Here is a 19162-nt window from a genome sequence, read left to right as displayed (position 1 = left end):
CACCCCCCCCCCCCTCTCCAAAGTACACCACAAAGTGTCAGAAATATTGAGATCTGGTGATGGCTGCAGTGGCCAGGGGAGATGCGACAATTCATCCTCGTACTCAAAGAACCAGTTCTGGACGTTGTGAGCTCTGTAAACAAGAGCCCTGTCATCTTGAAACACAGCAGCCTCATTGGGGAACAAACATTGTACCATGCGGTGAGCCTGATCAGCCAAAATAATCTGCTACCTTGTAAAGCAACTATGGGGGCCACGGAATACTACGATACAGCTGCCCAGATCATCACGGAACCCACGTTTCACTCTTTGGACGTAAACTCTTCCAGAAGTAGGAAACAGCGTGAAACACGACCTATGCGACCAAATGACATTCTTCCATTGTTCCATAGATCAGGTTTTATGGTTTCGGCACCCCGTATGCCTGTTGTGGGCATTTGCATCACTGATCAGTGGCTTTGGAATTCCAACTCTCGCTGCAATTCGCAGCTTATGGAACTCCCTTCGTGTTGTTTGGTGCTGACAGGGTTCGCAAGTGTGACAACGATCAGTCAACACACACTGTCGTTTACATTGTGACTTAGCGTATAATGGTATTCCGCTTTCCCATTACGTGGTATAAATCTTCGATACGGTACCTTTTGACACACCAAACACTTTGGCATCCTTGGTTACGGAAGCGCCAACCATACTAGCATCAACAATTTGCCCAAGTTCGAATTCATGTGCCTACGAAATAATGCACTCACAACTACTCAGAACACTGTTGTGACCACGACTGACACTTGAAAAGTATCGACGGCACTGCACAGGTGTCGCTTGTGCTCAAATACAACAGCGCAACCTCCAGGCTTGTCTAGCATCTCCTTTTATGTTCAAGCATTACGCGCGGTGTTTCCATATTGTAGTCCAACTCTTGTAAATAGGTCATTTCATTGCTGGTCTTCCCGAGCGTATGCAGATGCTCGTCAAATCACGATGGTAGACATAACAGCAGACCGCAGTTTCCAAGAACAGTCATGAGACATATTATTTCCTTCCGCATATATTACATGAAACGATCAAGACGGAAAAACGAGAATTCGTTCTCATACAGAGGCTTACGATAGTATATCTTCCATTCGCGCCATTCTTGGGGATGACGGGAAAACGGAGAGGCAACTACGAATGGGACGAGAAGTGCCCTCTACAGTATAAAGTATGGGGACTTCTGGAGTACTGGTGCGCTCATATAGAAACATAAAAGTATGTAGATCTACAACACCTTCTTCGACCTTCGCTATAACCGATTTTTATACTATCGAACGTCAGAGGTCAGTTTTAGAGCACTGAACCCGATAGGAATTTCCTCCCTCAATATCGTTGACTGAACTAAGAGATCCATTCAGTGGCATGTACTATATTACTAGTCGGGAATCACATTGCGGATAGAATGCAGTTATTCCCCCTAGAATATCAGCTACACGGCAGACGGTAAGAGGTCCAATGGCCTATTAATCACTTTCCTTTAAGTATTTCCATTGTTTTGATAATTATCTGCATGTTACGACTTCTCTTGCACAAGAGACCTTCGAATGAATTTTCAGGTACAGAAACTCGAGCTGCTTAAACGTGTAGCGTAAATTTTTTAAACAATGTATCGGTCTCAGAGGAAAGTTGAAAATACTTTTCATTTCACTACGCGCCAGAGGACACAACGGCGCTGTGGAACTGGCGACAATAAAAAAACAATAATAATAAAACTAAAATATAAAATTCTAAAAACTAACTGTAGTGCAAAAAAATAGATAAATTAAACACGGATTGCACGAAATACGAGAATCATCTTTAGTGTCAACATGTGTCTGTCTTGTCGAGACGTGCGAGCCAAATTGCCAGCAACATGTTTTTACCGCCAACTTGATACCTTGTGATCGGATATCGTAATGGAACGGGACACATGTAAGGAGACAACAGGTTTAATGTCACGTGCTGTGCCTAAATATGACGTCGAGGTCGAAGCACAAGTGGAAAATGTCGGCAGACATGTTGACCGAGGTTCTGAAGAACCACATCGCTCTTTGTGAATGGACTCTTGGGATGCGGCCAGCGGAGGGTTAGAGATGTGTCGGCGCCATGCTCAATGCTTGGGGGTGGAGAGGCCATCGGTCCAGACGGCTTTGAACGCATAACGAATACCAGAGTCCGCCAAAAACAGAGCCACCGAATCACAGCCCAGCACTGAAATCGTGAATGCCCTATTTAATATAAAAACTGCTTCCTAAATTCAACACATATGAGCGGAGGGAATTAGTCTACTACCAAGTCACTCGTTAAGATTAAGTGTTTCTCAGGGCTGTAGCTAAGGTACGAGGCGTATTCCAAAACTAAGGTCCGTATAGTCATAAAAAATAATCTCACAAGAAAAAGCTTTTATTGATAGTAATACACACATCAAAAAAAGGTTTTGCATCACCCCGGTTCCCAGAACTCCTGAAGATAGACGTTGACTGTGGATATTGCATCACAGACACAGTCCCTTTGACTGTTCAGAGATTTCACTAAACCCGCCCAAAGATGTAAACAACCATGCATGAGCAGCGCCTATTAGACAGAGGGGGTCCGACAGCCAATTAGTTCCAGTCATTCCACCAGGAAGGAGGTACCACGGCTCGTGTTGTCTGTAGTTCAACCATGCCTAAACGGTCAACACCGCGGTTCGATTACGTCCGCAATGTTACTTTGTGCCAGGAAGGGCTCTCAACAAGGGAAGTGTACAGGCGTCTCGGAGTGAACGAAAGCGATATTGTTCGGACATGTAGGAGACACAGAGAAACAGCAACTGTCGAAGACATGCCTCGCTCAGGCCGCCCAAGGGCTACTACTGAAGTTTATGACGGCTACCTAAGGATTATGGCTCGGAGGAACCGTGACAGCAACGCCACCATGTTGAATAATGCTTTTCGTGCAGCCATAGGACGTCGTGTTACGACTCAAACTGTGCGCAATAGCTGCATGATGCGCAACTTCACTCCCGACGTCCATGGCGAGGTCCGACTTTGCAACGACACCATGCAGCGCGGTACAGATGGGCCCCGAAAACATTCCGAATGGACCGCTTAGGTTTGCCATCACGTTCTCTTTACCGATGAGTGTCGCATATGCCCTCAACCAGACAATCGTCGGAGACGTGTTTGGAGGCAACCCAGTCAGGCTGAACACATTAGACACACTGTCCAGCGAGTGCAGTAAGTTTGAGGTTCGCTGCTGTTTTGGGGTGGCATTATGTGGGGCCGACGTACGCTGCTGGTGGTCATGGAAGGCTCCGCAACGGCTGTACGATACGTGAATGCCATCCTCTGACCGATAGTGCAATCATATCAGCAGCGTATTGACGAGGCATTCGTCTTCATGGACGACATCTTGTGAATGACTTCCTTCACGATAGCGACATCGCTCGACTAGAGTGGCCAGCATGTTTTCTAGACATGAACCCTATCTACATTCCTGGGATAGACTGAAAAGGGCTGTTTATGGACGTCGTGACCCACCAACCACTCTGAGGTATCTAGGCCGAATCGCCGTTGAGGAGTGGGACAATCTGGACCAACAGTGCCTTGATGAACTTGTGGATAGTATGCCACGACGAATACAGGCATGCATCAAATCAAGAGGTCGTGCTACTGGATATTAGAGGTACCGGTGTGTACAGCAGTCTGGACCACCACCTCTGAAGGTGTAGCTGTATGGTGGTTCAACATACAATGTGTGGTTTTCATGAGCAATAAAATGGGCGGAAATGATGTTTATGCTGATCTCTATTCCAATTTTCTGTGCAGGCTCCGGAACTCACGGAACGGAGGTGATACAAAACATTTTTGGATGTGTGTATTTTACTACATATCTGTTTTACTTTTTCACATAACTGCAGTTCATATCTGTACACTTTATGTAGCGCTGCACCAGCTTCTTCAACTCATCTGCATAGGAAACCTGCCGCCTAGGAATTGAACCAGTTCGTAACGTCAATCTTGAGATCATTGTCGATTTGATATCGTTGTCCACCCAGCAACGTTTTCAAATGCAAGAAGAAGAAATAGCCGCTCGAAGCAAGGTAGGGACTGTACGGAGGGAGCTCAAAAAGTTGCCAATTAAAATCTTGAATCTTTTCCTTTGTTTTGGCAACGGTGTGAGGGTGCGTTGTTAAGGAGGATTATGCCGCGCACAGTTCCCCGAAGCGTCGATTTAACGTCGCACGTCTCAGTTTTGTTAGCTTTTCACAGTATACATCGGCTGTAATTGTTGACCCACTGTCAGTGAAAACAATCAAAACGACGCCTTTTCGTCGAAAAAATGCTTGCGTAAACTTTTTTGGTTTGGGTGAACTTGAATGGCTGGAGCCAACGCATTGACTATTGTTTCTATTCTGAGCAGTTAGTGTGCATTTGTGGAACCCATCTCGCACGCAGTTTGTGACATCCAAGCTGCAAGCTGTTCAGTAACAGTCTTGTAAATTTTGTTTCGAGCATTTTAGAATTTATTAGCCAGAGCACTAATCGTCAATCGCCGATCACTTCGAAGTTTTCGGTTCACTTAATCCGTGATGTCGTCGGTCCGAGTACTGGGCCTTGCCACTCCGCTTTTCATCGTGAACATTTGTGCAGCCATTTTGAAATCCTGGACACCATTTGCGAACATGTTTGTCGCTTATTATTTCATGTCCATGCATTAGGCGTAGCTCACGATAGATTTCAGCAGTTGAAGATCCTTTTGCCAGCAAAAATCTAATCATGTTCGCACTTCATAACTGGTGGGATTTACGATTGTCTCGGCCATTGTCATCTGCTCTGGTATAATGGTAAACAATTACCGAGTCAAACTAACACTGCAGTAGTTTCCTAAAGAGTCAGCAGACAGCGCTGCATGCGCGGAACTTCATTCAGCCCTACCATCAGTTAAATATTGGTCAGAGATCTTAGATTTGGAATGCGCCTCGTATTATTACGCTAAAAGCAAAAGTAACGTGGAAAGCGGTACCGGCCTCTGGTGGGCCGGCACAAACATCCGTTGTTGGGAGCTCGTCGAGAGACGATACCGCTCGCAAAAGCACTTTTTCCTCGGCAATCACGAGTCGGCGAATCGGTCTGATTCCGCAGCATTGGTGTGATGTTTTGTACAGTTATCTTGCTCCTTTAACGTTGGTTCTGCCTACAGGAACAATTCGTGGCCTATTTTAGTGAAAAAAATAATGGTAGCGTAATATACAGGGTGATTCAAAAAGAATACCACAACTTTAGGAATTTAAAACTCTGCAACGACAAAAGGCAGAGCTAAGCACTATCTGTCGGCGAATTAAGGGAGCTATAAAGTTTCATTTAGTTGTACATTTGTTCGCTTGAGGCGCTGTTGACTAGGCGTCAGCGTCAGTTGATGCTAAGATGGCGACCGCTCAACAGAAAGCTTTTTGTGTTATTGAGTACGGCAGAAGTGAATCGACGAGAATCCGCGGGAAACAACTCAGTATGAACGTGACTCGCCTAAGGTGAACGTTTTCTGTGCCATTTCAGCCAATAAAGTTTTTGGTCCCTTTTTCTTCGAAGGTGCTACTGTAACTGGACCACAGTATCTGGAGATGTTAGAGAATTGGCTGTTCCCTCAGCTCGAACAAGAAGCACAACAATTCATATTTCAGCAGGATGGAGCGTCACCACATTGGCACTTATCTGTCCGTAACTACCTGAACGTCAACTACCCGAGGCGATGGATCGGCCGCCAGGCAGCCCGTGACAGAGCACTTCATCACTGGTCTCCAAGAAGCCCTGTTCTTACCCCCTGCGATTTTTTCTTATGGGGGTATGTTAAGGATATGGTGTTTCGGCCACCTCTCCCAGCTACCATTGATGATTTGAAACGAGAAATAACAGCAGCTATCCAAACTGTTACGCCTGATATGCTACAGAGAGTGTGGAACGAGTTGGAGTATCGGGTTGATATTGCTCGAGTGTCTGGAGGGGGCCATATTGAACATGTCTGAACTTTTTTTGAGTGAAAAAAAACTTTTTTAAATACTCTTTGTAATGATGTATAACAGAAGGTTATATTATGTTTCTTTCATTAAATACACATTTTTAAAGTTGTGGTATTCTTTTTGAATCACCCTGTATAAGCAGTGCTTCCACAAAGTTAATCAAAATGCCTTGTCCTGACTTAGCTTTGTTTACTGCAGATTGAGAACTAAGTGGTGACGTTGGCGCTTTTATTAGTACCTGCTTATGTTGTTTCACATGATGTATGCAGTGTTGGGTGTATCTGTTGTGTGAGAGAGCTCAGAAGTTACGTTAGGTGGGGTCAATTATGTTTGAGCAGTACGGAATAGATCTTGGCTGGCTGGTTTCCACAGGTCACGGAAACAACACCAGCAAGCACAAAACAACAGCAGCATTTTAAACCCCTAATTGAAACGACTTACAGCTGCTGCTTGGCTTCTCCATACATCCCACATTATGGTTGCAGTCCACATTTTACACTCAAAACTCCATGAGCCAAGGGCTGTCAACCTTCAAAACTTTGTAAGGTCCTTGAATTGCTTGAGTCTAGTTAATGCGTGGTTCGTTCGTTTAGGGAGGGGGGGCGGGGGGTGGAGTTCTGAGATTTTCAGGTGGAGAAGATCTCTCTCAATAGGACATATAGAATTATGCAAAGCAGCCACAAGGATAAACTAAATACTTGTAAGGAAACACTTGAATACAAATAGAACTATACAATAACAGTTATTCGATTTCGATAAAATGCGTTTCATGGCCGTCTAACGAAACACAATCAATCAAGTTCCGCTATGCTTGCGAACGCTACCCCAGCAATGGAAACGTGACAGCGCGCCCTCACCCAGTCTGCTGTCGGCAGTTCCACAGACTACACTCCTGGAAATTGAAATAAGAACACCGTGAATTCATTGTCCCAGGAAGGGGAAACTTTATTGACACATTCCTGGGGTCAGATACATCACATGATCACACTGACAGAACCACAGGCACATAGACACAGGCAACAGAGCATGCACAATGTCGGCACTAGTACAGTGTATATCCACCTTTCGCAGCAATGCAGGCTGCTATTCTCCCATGGAGACGATCGTAGAGATGCTGGATGTAGTCCTGTGGAACGGCTTGCCATGCCATTTCCACCTGGCGCCTCAGTTGGACCAGCGTTCGTGCTGGACGTGCAGACCGCGTGAGACGACGCTTTATCCAGTCCCAAACATGCTCAATGGGGGACAGATCCGGAGATCTTGCTGGCCAGGGTAGTTGACTTACACCTTCTAGAGCACGTTGGGTGGCACGGGATACATGCGGACGTGCATTGTCCTGTTGGAACAGCAAGTTCCCTTGCCGGTCTAGGAATGGTAGAACGATGGGTTCGATGACGGTTTGGATGTACCGTGCACTATTCAGTGTCCCCTCGACGATCACCAGTGGTGTACGGCCAGTGTAGGAGATCGCTCCCCACACCATGATGCCGGGTGTTGGCCCTGTGTGCCTCGGTCGTATGCAGTCCTGATTGTGGCGCTCACCTGCACGGCGCCAAACACGCATACGACCATCATTGGCACCAAGGCAGAAGCGACTCTCATCGCTGAAGACGACACGTCTCCATTCGTCCCTCCATTCACGCCTGTCGCGACACCACTGGAGGCGGGCTGCACGATGTTGGGGCGTGAGCGGAAGACGGCCTAACGGTGTGCGGGACCGTAGCCCAGCTTCATGGAGACGGTTGCGAATGGTCCTCGCCGATACCCCAGGAGCAACAGTGTCCCTAATTTGCTGGGAAGTGGCGGTGCGGTCCCCTACGGCACTGCGTAGGATCCTACGGTCTTGGCGTGCATCCGTGCGTCGCTGCGGTCCGGTCCCAGGTCGACGGGCACGTGCACCTTCCGCCGACCACTGGCGACAACATCGATGTACTGTGGAGACCTCACGCCCCACGTGTTGAGCAATTCGGCGGTACGTCCACCCCGCATGCCCACTATACGCCCTCGCTCAAAGTCCGTCAACTGCACATACGGTTCACGTCCACGCTGTCGCGGCATGCTACCAGTGTTAAAGACTGCGATGGAGCTCCGTATGCCACGGCAAACTGGCTGACACTGACGGCGGCGGTGCACAAATGCTGCGCAGCTAGCGCCATTCGACGGCCAACACCGCGGTTCCTGGTGTGTCCGCTGTGCCGTGCGTGTGATCATTGCTTGTACAGCCCTCTCGCAGTGTCCGGAGCAAGTATGGTGGGTCTGACACACCGGTGTCAATGTGTTCTTTTTTCCATTTCCAGGAGTGTATTTCCAATGGTGTCCTCTACTCACTTCCCTTTATACTACCTCCGCCAGAATGATTCAGTATTTTGCATACAAACGCGCTCCTTAAAGACAGGTGAAATGGCTGTGCGGCTTACTGCTTAGTCTGTGAGACGGCAGACGGCTGTACGCTGCTCACGCTTCTGTATTCATTCACTGCTGGAGCCACGCAGACTCCCGTTCTCTCGCCACACACCAACACCTTGGCGAGTGCCAGCTTCAGCCTGTCATTCATTCGTAAACGTCTACATCTGTACTCTGAAAGCCACTGTGAAGTTCACGGGACAGGGAACAACCCCCTGCGACACCCATTAGGGCTTCTTCCCGTTCCATTGGCGTCTGGAGCGCGGCGGAAATGGCAGCTCAAACGTCTCTGTACAAGTGCTGTAGTTAGTCTCTTCTCGTATTCATGGTCCCGACGAGAGCGATATGTAGGGAGTTCTAGGGTATTCCCAGATTCCTCACTTACAGCTGGTTCTTGAAACTTTGTAAGTAGCCTTGTGCAGGATAATTGGCGTCTATCTTCAAGCGTTTGCCAATTCATGTTTTTCAGTATCTCTGTGACACTCTCGCAAGGGTCAAACAAACCTGTTTCTACAAGTTTCCCTCTGTCATCTCTCCACGCTTTACTCAACTCATTGAACAATCATCTGTTTCCATACTCCACCTAAAACCAACGGACTGGCTGCCTCAGAATATATATATAAATAAATACAATAGAGAGAAACATTCCACGTGGGAAAAATATATCTAAAAAGAAAGATGATGAGACTTACCAAACAAAAGCGCTGGCAGGTCGATAGACACACAAACATACACACAAAATTCTAGCTTTCGCAACCAACGGTTGCCTCGTCAGGAAAGAGGTAAGGAGAGGGAAAGACAAAAGGATATGGGTTTTAAGGAAGAGGGTAAGGAGTCATTCCAATCCCGGGAGCGGAAAGACTTACCTTAGGGGGAAAAAAGGACACTCTTTGCCTCTACAAATGTCTGCTTGTGTCTGTGTATATGCGGATGGATATGTGTGTGTGTGCGAGTGTATACCTGTCCTTTTTTCCCCCCTAAGGTAAGTCTTTCCGCTCCCGGGATTGGAATGACTCCTTACCCTCTTCCTTAAAACCCATATCCTTTTGTCTTTCCCTCTCCTTCCCTCTTTCCTGACGAGGCAACCGTTGGTTGCGAAAGCTAGAATTTTGTGTGTATGTTTGTGTTTGTTTGTGTGTCTATCGACCTGCCAGCGCTTTTGTTTGGTAAGTCTCATCATCTTTCTTTATATATATATATATATATATATATATATATATATATATATATATATATATATATATATATATATATAAAGCAGATTGTATGTATGTATGTATGTATGTCCAAGGCCTCCTCCAAACCCGTGGATCAATTTCAGCCAGATATGGCACACAAACAGCAAACTTAACTAGTATCAGCACTATGGGGTTTGTAGCCTCCTGGCTCCGATAGAAGCGAAGATACAGTGCCACTGCCGTATAGGCTGCCCTTCTTGACAGGTATGTGGTGTTGGAGAAGTGTCAGTTTGCGTTATCAACATGATTCCCAGGGCAGCCTGCACATCGGGGGCAAAAAAATGATTTTTCATCTCTCTGACGAGTAGGCTGCCCTGCACGACAGGCTCATTGTGGGAGTCGAATCAGCCTGCTTTATCGATCTGTTTTGCAGGAGCTACACATGCGGATCGGCATATCTGAGGGAAGGTTAAGACGAAGAGAGAAGGACATGGTTAGCAAAAAGAGTGGGGAAAGACGAGATGGACAAGGAGAGAGGGAAGAGGAGGAAATGGGCTGAGAGAGAGAGAGGGAGACAGAGAGGGAGGGAGGACAGAAAGAGGGGGGATGTGGAGCTGGTCAGAGAGGGGAGGAAGAGATGTGTGCATTATATGTGACATACACGTACACGGGCAAAACCACAGGTAAAAGCCAGCTGTTAATAACAGTCAATGTTCTAGCTCTCTGAAAAACTTTGACGACACCACCCTTGGGCCATTCTTGGGCAACCTTGGTCCTTCCTTTGTTTCGGTTCTCTCAACTCTAGGTCTTCCGCAAGGGCTGTGAAATTCACTTGCTACTTTAACTGGTCAGCCATGGTACCAGTTATTTTGTTACAGCTTGCAGACTCATTAGGCTATACCATCAGTAAGCCCTTTATTCCATCTTATCTGCGAGTGTGGGAGCATTCTTGCAATAGGATGCACCTGCAGAGAATACTCGTGTCACCTCGTTTCCATTATTTGCACATCGTTCCGTTCCCAATTCCAGACACACCAATTACTTCGACTCTATATAGTGAAATGTATTACCATAGTATGTGATTACGTAGCTCTGTAAGTGGCGTAGTTTACAGTAAATAATAATTTTGATATATTTAGGTTGTGGGACATACTGCTTGTTGCCTGCAACTTAACCCAGCGCCGCTGATTGACGAACCGTAATACGTTGCAAGACGTTAACCTTGAGCCTTGTGCCTTGTGTTGCAGAACATCCCGCCAGACCTGTCGCAGTGCGTGTTCGTGATCGAGCAAGCTCTGTCAGTGCGCGCTCTGCAAGAGCTGGTCACGGCCGCGGGATCGGAGACGGTGAGTCTGCACGCTCTACTGCCACCGCATACGTCTTTTGTTGCTGCTGACACCGTCCCCTACTTCCCTTCAATGTCCGTGCTGTGTGGGTGTCTTACTTCGTCCTGTTTAAGCTGTGCACTTGCTCTCTATGTGTGCATATTCTGCAGTGTAAAAGACACTCATACAAGTATTTTAAAATTTTATTATTACATTTATTAATTTTGTTTATTAATTTCATTTCGTTGTGTTTCCGAAATCTAATTACTATTCAAATATGCTAAACGGTTCGAGTGCATTCCTATACTTTACCCAAGTCCTGTCGTTTTGTGTAAAGTAATCATTTCTTTAGTCAGGACTTTTTGTCGATTTGGTTTAGCTGTTTCTCCGCTGCCTTCCTTTTCTCTTCACACTGGACGAAATCTTGACTACAGGGAGAGTCTCCCGCTGATTCAGCTCAGTACTTACACAAATTGGAACGGGCTTCTCAAATTTCATTCTGTGATGCTGTCGTGTTGGGTGTCCACGCTTCGGCGTAGGCATGCGAGTATGTTTCTGAGACTACGGACGACTCTGGATAGGTGCTCCTGGGAACTCTACTTCGCTGTGGAAGTCTTTTGTTTCCAGCACCCAGTTCTTCCCAACGTTGGTAACTATGGAGAAAAGAATCACCGTTTTCTCCCCGACAGTGAATGGTAAACGCACTGACACTAAATCCTTCTCTTTTGCGAACTCGCCAACCTTTTTTTTCTAGGGCTTACTAATTACATTATAACAGCGTCGTGTCCTCCGCCATAGCACCTCCTGGTCATCTTGTGGCGTCGTGAGGCTTGTGGAGCAATCTCTTCGCCATTTAACAAGCATTATATCCAGTGGGGATGCGTCTTATAACTTGAAGTTCATCGGTTAAAATGGCGTGGATCACGTGGGATATCACTAAAATTTTGAGACTGTTACCATCATCATCGACTTTTGAAACGCACAACTGTACGTCCCTGACGTTCTAGCACCATTCTATCCGATCAGTCCAATGAGTAAGGCTGGTTTTGAACGTTTCTCCTAGGATCATTCGGAGAGTTTGGACAGGTAAACTCCACAATGCCAATCTGAAGTTAATGTCTGGTCTTTAACCATAAAAACTTTTACGATGTGGTCACTTGCTGCAGAAAGTGTGCGCACATTTTCACAGCATTTCGTACTTATTTCGCTTTGCAGGGCCAGTTTACTCTTGAAAGAATCAAACACATATATTCCAATTAGTTTCAAAACCGAATCACTACAGCTATGTTACATCATCATTTGTAATATTACTTAGTGTTTTGGCCGCATGGAATCGAGTTTCTCTAGCACTTGTTGGTAAATTCAGCACACGGATATTTTTACTCAGAGGTTCCAAGGTACAATATTGATCGACTATAGATATTTAGAACCTGACTATCTTACAAACTGCTGCAGATCCGATCCCATTTCACTGATAGCTCAATCATGGGCCGAACGCGAAGTTCGTTTTCTTCAGTAGCGGCCGTTACAAGGCGTCCGAACCAGTTCCTTTTTCAAGAGAGTTTCTCTCTTGCCTGAACTCATTGAGCCAGTTTGAGACTGTTACTTCGTAACGCTTACTGTAAACGTTCCAAAAATATGCGTTCAGTCTTACCTTATAATCATAAAAACTTTCAGAGCGACTCTCGTAATACTGTAGAAATATCAACACATCAAACGCCTCATACTTCCCCGAAGGCACCAACGCCCTCCTCTCTGGGGACCAGACAAGCCTTCTGCAGCCACCTCGTAAGTTTTTCAGCTCTAAATTTCTCCTCTGAGACTGCAAAGAGCATCTTGATGCGACAACACGAAGAGGCCATCTCCTAGCTCGGCATATGTGCTGCAAACACTTGGCGAAGATATTGCAGAGCTTTGTGTATTCTCCCTTTCGTGACAGCAGCGAGATAATCTAAGAAACGAGTGACGAATAAAGACAGACCTCATTTCGAATACTGTCATTGCCTTACAAGTCATTCTACAAGTAATGTCTACATACTCAACTTCTTATGGTGATTAGAAAGCTGAATCATAGATTACGCGACGTAACGTTGATTGCCCACACGTCGTTCCAGCATGAGCTGCGAGTCTGAGTACACAATCTATAAATATCACAGTTATACAAGTCTTGCCTTACTTCTAGTCTCCCTTCTCGGACATTTTCGTCTTCCTAGTAAGCCTCCATTAGTGAGTCCGTCTACTATCACATTACATCCCGTAATTATTTGTCATTGTGAGCTCTTGACATTGAAGTAACCCGCGATACACAGTTTCATTTTAAAGCAGATACTTATGGCTCTCGCTGTAAAGCTCAGTGTTTGCAGTATTTCTTTCTATGTAATGGCAGAACTTCTACGGTGTGCGGAATAGTGTGTCCTTCATCCGTTAGTAGTAGTCCCTTCCCTATCAAATGATTGAGACTTTTGAATGTTAACAAAAGGTTTTCCATACACTGTTCGACAAGTAAATTACAATAGATCTGATTTAACTAGTTTTGTTGGCAGTCATTGCAAGTAATAGAATCGATTAGATATAAACCAGAATTTTTAGTTACTTTTGACTCATTCATCTTGAAGCGATTTTCTTCGGGAAAGCTCACTAGTAGTGTCCGTGTTTGTACAGCCCAAGACAGAAACCATAAAAGCTGTTAAGGTAGATGCTTTCTGTTAAAACAGTTTTGTGAACCTAATGACCGTAATACCAACTTGCATGTATTTTCATCCTACATTTACTTATGTTTTACAGTACACTTAAGGAGTACTCACTGATGAAGATGTAATATCACCGGAACATGTGCGGGTAGAAGGAGAAAAACAATAAATTGTGCTTTCCTCAAGGCAGATCCTCAAAAAGTATTTAATCTTGACCAGTTGCTTCGAACGAATGAAGACAATGCACTCAGTTGCTTCGTGGCGTTCGCTTACATCACTGTACTTGCAGCGTTACAGATCTTTCACAACGAAACTTGGCTGAATAGGCACATTGTCAAGAGAAATGAATGCTCACCTTCGTCACGTGAGAGTTTCTTTGCATCTGAATCTTTGTGTTAGTCTCGCGGTGACCAGCAGATAATCAGAGTTCGTCCCATCAGTGGGGGAGTTTTAATCTCACTGAGTCATTCCGTGCATACGACACTCATCAGAGTGCACATTCAGTTCTGAGCTCGTTACTCTACCTATATAGAATCTTCGTTGGCTCGCTAGGTAAAATTGCTGTTTTATAAAGCGCTGTACGGCTAGAAAATTCTTGTCCCTCACGATAATCGCGAAAGTCTTTAATGCACTTGCCCATGTCTAGCTTAAAGTAACGAGTGAAATGTACGGCGATGAGGCCTCTACTGCCTCCAGTTGTGGACATACTAGCAGTTATTCTATTTCAAGAATTTATCCTTTGAAATAAACTTTTTGTGATTAAATATGTGCAGTAGCTTTTGTCTATCGATATGCTTTAACAGCGAATAGAAAAAAGTTAACAATTTTCTTTTGTGAATTATGTTAAAAACTGAACTCAAATATTTCCTAAAACCTGGTGACAGAAAATTCCTTGCACATTTAATGGATGTTTTATTTTTTTGTATGTGTTCCTCAGTAACTTGTGTCGTTTGACATAACTGCTATGCATTACTTTAAGTTTGGAAGCAAATGGATATGAATTAACGACTTGCATGATGTCTAATGAAGTGTCATCGATGTTGTCCTGTGTTGTGACGTCTCAACTCACTGACACTCGCGCTAGCTAGTCGTCTGCCCACTGGCTCCTAGATGACGTCCACTCCTCCGTGTTGCGCATCGATAGTAGATTTCGGTGGCAGGACCGTCTATTGTCCTGTTATAAAGCGGCGTAAGTCAGTACGCTTCAACGAAAAATGGATATCTATCGTTGATTTTAGCCGCTCTTTCTCAGTAACAAGAGCTTCTCTCGAAACTGTGTTAAGGGAGCATAAATATTGCAAACGTAAACTATCTGTGAAATGCACATAGCGATTTAACGGTATGATGGCTGCAGGAAATATTGCTTCGTAAACATTGTTTGGCTAATAATAGAGGGCAGATTTAGGAAAAGTAATTTACATCACATTCGTAGAGTTGAAGAACGGTTTCCATAATGTGGAATGTAATAAAATGTTTTTCATTGTTGGGCAGTTTGGTATTAACTGCAGGGTTAAAAGGGAAAGCTCTTCCTTTATGTCACGCAGATTGCAGCATTGGTCAAAACCAGGAAAGTTGTAAAGCAGGGTTGCTCAGTGTAATCACTGATATTTCAATTGACGGGGGAGTAAGAAAGTGTCTATATGTGGGAACTGTTTTTCGTGGACACAAAATCGAAATAACACAATAGCTGTCAGCGAAAATGAACAGAAACTGATAGGATGTTAAATGAAATGGAACATATACTAGCTCCTGGCTGTAATATGCACAGCAACGAAAATAAAATTAATATTTTCTACAAAAATAATTTGCTACTACAGCCAGAAATATAAGTAACCTCTTGAGCATAGCTCCGTATACGTTCGAAACTAGAACAAAAAAATACGACAAAAACGGATCGATTAAGAGTCATCAAACGTAGTGTTACAAGAAGATTGGCGAAAATCAGATGGACTGACGTTCAGCAAAGAATCAACAAGGAAAAAATCATAATTAAAATGGTAATAAATGGTACAGATAGAATTTTTGGGCACACAAGTTGAGTGAGGAGGAAACGTACTTGCTTTGAGGGGTAATAGTATTGATGATTCTGAACAAAAAACTTCATGTGGACATATGCCTTATTTCTAATAGTTTCCGAGTTAGAACACATGTAATGTACATTGTTATTTTCTGTAATACTCTTGTCATTGTTTACAACGTACCACAGTAGTGTGGAAGAAGCTGAGTCGGACAGTTTGATATAGGACACTTGTTGATTCTCAAGTCGGGAAACTGGCCTACAAAAAGTACCTACGCTACAGAGCAAGCGACCCGCGCGAGGGCTCCCCGGTTCGTTCGACGAACAGGCTTCGGGCGTTATCTGTGGCTGACGAAGTCTCTGAGCCGGCTGCAGTCGTCCACCCCGTTCCAGAGGAAGCTTCTCGGCGCACAAGGTCTGGGCATTCACAGAGGGTGGGTTTGCTGGTAGCTGGGAGCTCCAGCGTTAGGTGCGTAATGGGACCCCTTAGGAACGTGACTGCCAAGGAGGGAAAGGAAACCAGTGTGCACTCCGTGTGGGGGAGTCATTCCGGATGTGTAAAGGGCGCTAATCGGATGCCATGAAGAGTACAGCGTGCAGCCAGCTGCAGGTGGTGGCTCATGTCAGTGCAATCGACGTGTGTCACTTTGGATCGAAGGAGATTCTCTCTGGTTTCGGGCAGTTAGCGGAAATGGTAAAGACTGCCAGTCTTGCTTGCGAAATTAAGGCGGAGCCCACCACCTACAGAACCGACTGTCGCACCTTTGGTGCAGAGCGGAGTGGAGGGTCTGAATCAGAGGCTCAGGATGTTCTGTGACCGTATAGGCTGCAGATTCCTTGACTTGCGCCATCGGGTGGTGGGTTTCCGGGTTCCGCTTAATAGGTCAGGAGTATACTACACACAGGAAGCGGTTACACGGGTAGCGGGGGCTGTGTGGAAGGGACTTCGCGGTTTTTTAGTTTAGAGGCTCTCAGGAAACCACAGAAAGAGCGTCCGTCTAAAAGGGGGCAGGTAAAACACACTAAGGTAGTTGTAGAAACTATCGGCATTGTAGTTGAAAATTGTCGTAGCTATGCTGGGAAAGAACCCGAGCTCCAAGTCCTAATAGAAAGAACTGAAGCTCAAATAATTATAGGTACGGAAAGATGGTTAAAGCCGTAAATAAGTTCAGCCGAAATTTTTTCAAACTACCTAACAGCGTTCAGAAAGGATAGATTAAATACAGTTGGTGGTGGAGTATTTATTACTGTCAGAAGTAGTTTAACTTGTAGTGAAATTGAAGTAGATAGTTCCTGCGAAATACTATAGGTAGAGGTTATACCTGACAATCGGACTAAATTACTGATTGGATCGTTATACTGGTCCCCCGACTAAAGAGATATAGCTGCTCAACAGTTCAAACAAAACTTGAGTCTCATTTCAAACAGGTACCCCACTCAAACAGTTATAGTCGGTGGTGACTTCAATCTACCCTCGATATACTGGAAAAATTATACATTTAAAGCCGGCGGGAGGCATAATACGTCATCCGAAATTGTACTAAATGCTTTCTCAGAAAATTGTTTCAACAGTTAGTTCATGACCCCACTCGAAGCGTAAATGGCTGCGAAAGCATACGTGACCTCTTGGCAACGAATAATCCTGGGCAAATAGGGAGTATCATGACGAAAACAGGGATTAGTAACCACAAGGCAGTTGCTGCTAGGCTGGATCCCGTAACACCCACAGCCATCGAAAAGAAATGCAGAGTAGATCTATTTAAAAAAGCTGATAAAAATGCTCTGGACGCCTTTTTAAGAGACAATCTCCACTCCTTCCGATCTCATCACATAAGGGTAGAAAAGATGTGGAATGATTTTCAAAGATATAGTATCGACGGCAGTTGAGAGTTATATACCACATAAATTAATAAGTGGTGGTACTGATCCCTCATGGTACTCAAAACGGGTCAGATCGCTGTTGCAGAAGCAACGAAAAAAGCATGCCAAATTTAAAAGAACACAAAATCCCCAAGATTGGCAAAGTTTTGCAGAAGTTTTGCGTCAGATTAAAAAAAGCCAAGGACAATGCTTACTGGCTCGTTGATCTATTACACTGCCTTCAAAATCTAGCAGTTCTCCTGATGTAAACAGAATCATTTAAGAAGATGTTTCGGAACATACATAAGTATCCAGCTGAAAGAACTGACAACGCTCTGCCTTTTGTCCGTCTTCTACACTATGTGCCTTAAGTTTCACCAATATCTCTTTACAAAGCACTTCCGCTCCGGTATTTTCGGTTATTACATCAAAAGCCTTCAGTAATTCTTTTTAAAATAGTGCAAGTCTCTACTGCCACCAAACCTTCCAGAAACTTCGGCTGTTACATCCTCTTTCAAATACTTACTTTGAAATAAATTCAAGTGTTTCCGGTACTCTATGGGAACCACTCACTTTCTTTAGACGCTGATCCTTTGTCTCACGAAGCGAACGGCAGTATTCTATACGTCTTCTAAGTTACCTGTAAATTTCTTCTCTCCAACAAACTCTTTTATAACTTCATGAAAGTTTAACTCTATCGACTGCTCATCTAGTATTCGTAGATTGTTTCATTCAGGAATACAGAGCACGAGTGACAGCAAACGCCTCGAAATGTAAATATGAAAACGATAGCTGGTAAAACACGCTGTTTGATCGACAGTGTGCTGTTTGTCCTCAACTGCCACGGAAAAATAGTTCCGGAAACGGCACTTACGACCCTTGGCTATAATGATTTAACATTTACTTGTTAATAGTGTGTTGTTTGCAATTAAAATGGGTTCCAGGAGCTATTTTTGGTTTAAATTCTGTTTTCTTTTGCAGGAACAGGAATCACTTGTAAGTAATCCTGAAGTTTTCAGCCGCAAATAACCCCTTAACATGCTGCTTATTTACAGCTTTTGAGCTGCAGTAGCTTGGTATTTTACTCGACAAACCCATCACTAACCAAGGTTTGTACGATCCAAAATTATTTATTTGCGACTTGGCGCTGACAAAAGTAGTCTTTGGCTTGTTTGTTTCGAGAGGTGTTTTCTAATTCGACGACTGAAAAGCGTATCGCTTCCGTTACCATCTTCTGGGACCACCAAATAATTGGTACTTAGCCTATGTGCTTCTGTTTACAGTTTTATTTACATTTCAGGCCGGAAAAAGTTTCTGTTCCTTGTGTACCTCCTTGTGCAATTACCGTAGAATATGAAACCTTGCTTTTACCCTCGTCCGGCAAATGTGTCTTACTTGCGTGTGCCCAGATGTTGCGAGTTGCTATAATTGCTCTGTGATATGTGCTGACGTTGTATCCATCGCCTAAACCCAGATGTAACAGTCTGTATGCTTCTGCTCCCCGTAACGGTACTCATACCTCACATTTATTGTTATTCGTGGAAGATATCTTTGTTCTAGCAGTGCGCTACGTGACAAACGCATATTAGCTTTACCAATGCAATAGTAAAGCTCCCACTAAAAACTCCCACTCACAAGTAGCTTGCTACGACAACTATTTTCCTACTAACTTCAGTTAATGG

General features: G+C 44.5%; 1 protein-coding gene across 1 annotated transcript in view; it reads left to right on the top strand.

Annotated features, from left to right (window-relative positions):
- LOC126163107 (ryanodine receptor) overlaps window positions 1–19162 on the top strand; it is a 737240-nt gene that overhangs the window by 223660 nt on the left and 494418 nt on the right. Inside the window, exon 3 of the mRNA XM_049920028.1 lies at window positions 10836–10934. Coding sequence (XP_049775985.1) covers window positions 10836–10934 — 99 coding nt within the window. The remainder of the gene's footprint in view (window positions 1–10835; window positions 10935–19162) is intronic.

The sequence above is a fragment of the Schistocerca cancellata genome, chromosome 2 (genome assembly GCF_023864275.1).
Source record: "Schistocerca cancellata isolate TAMUIC-IGC-003103 chromosome 2, iqSchCanc2.1, whole genome shotgun sequence".
Taxonomy (NCBI): Eukaryota; Metazoa; Arthropoda; class Insecta; order Orthoptera; family Acrididae; genus Schistocerca; species Schistocerca cancellata.
The sequence above is the reverse complement of the archived record's forward strand: the minus strand, read 5'-3'. Positions and strand labels throughout refer to the sequence as shown.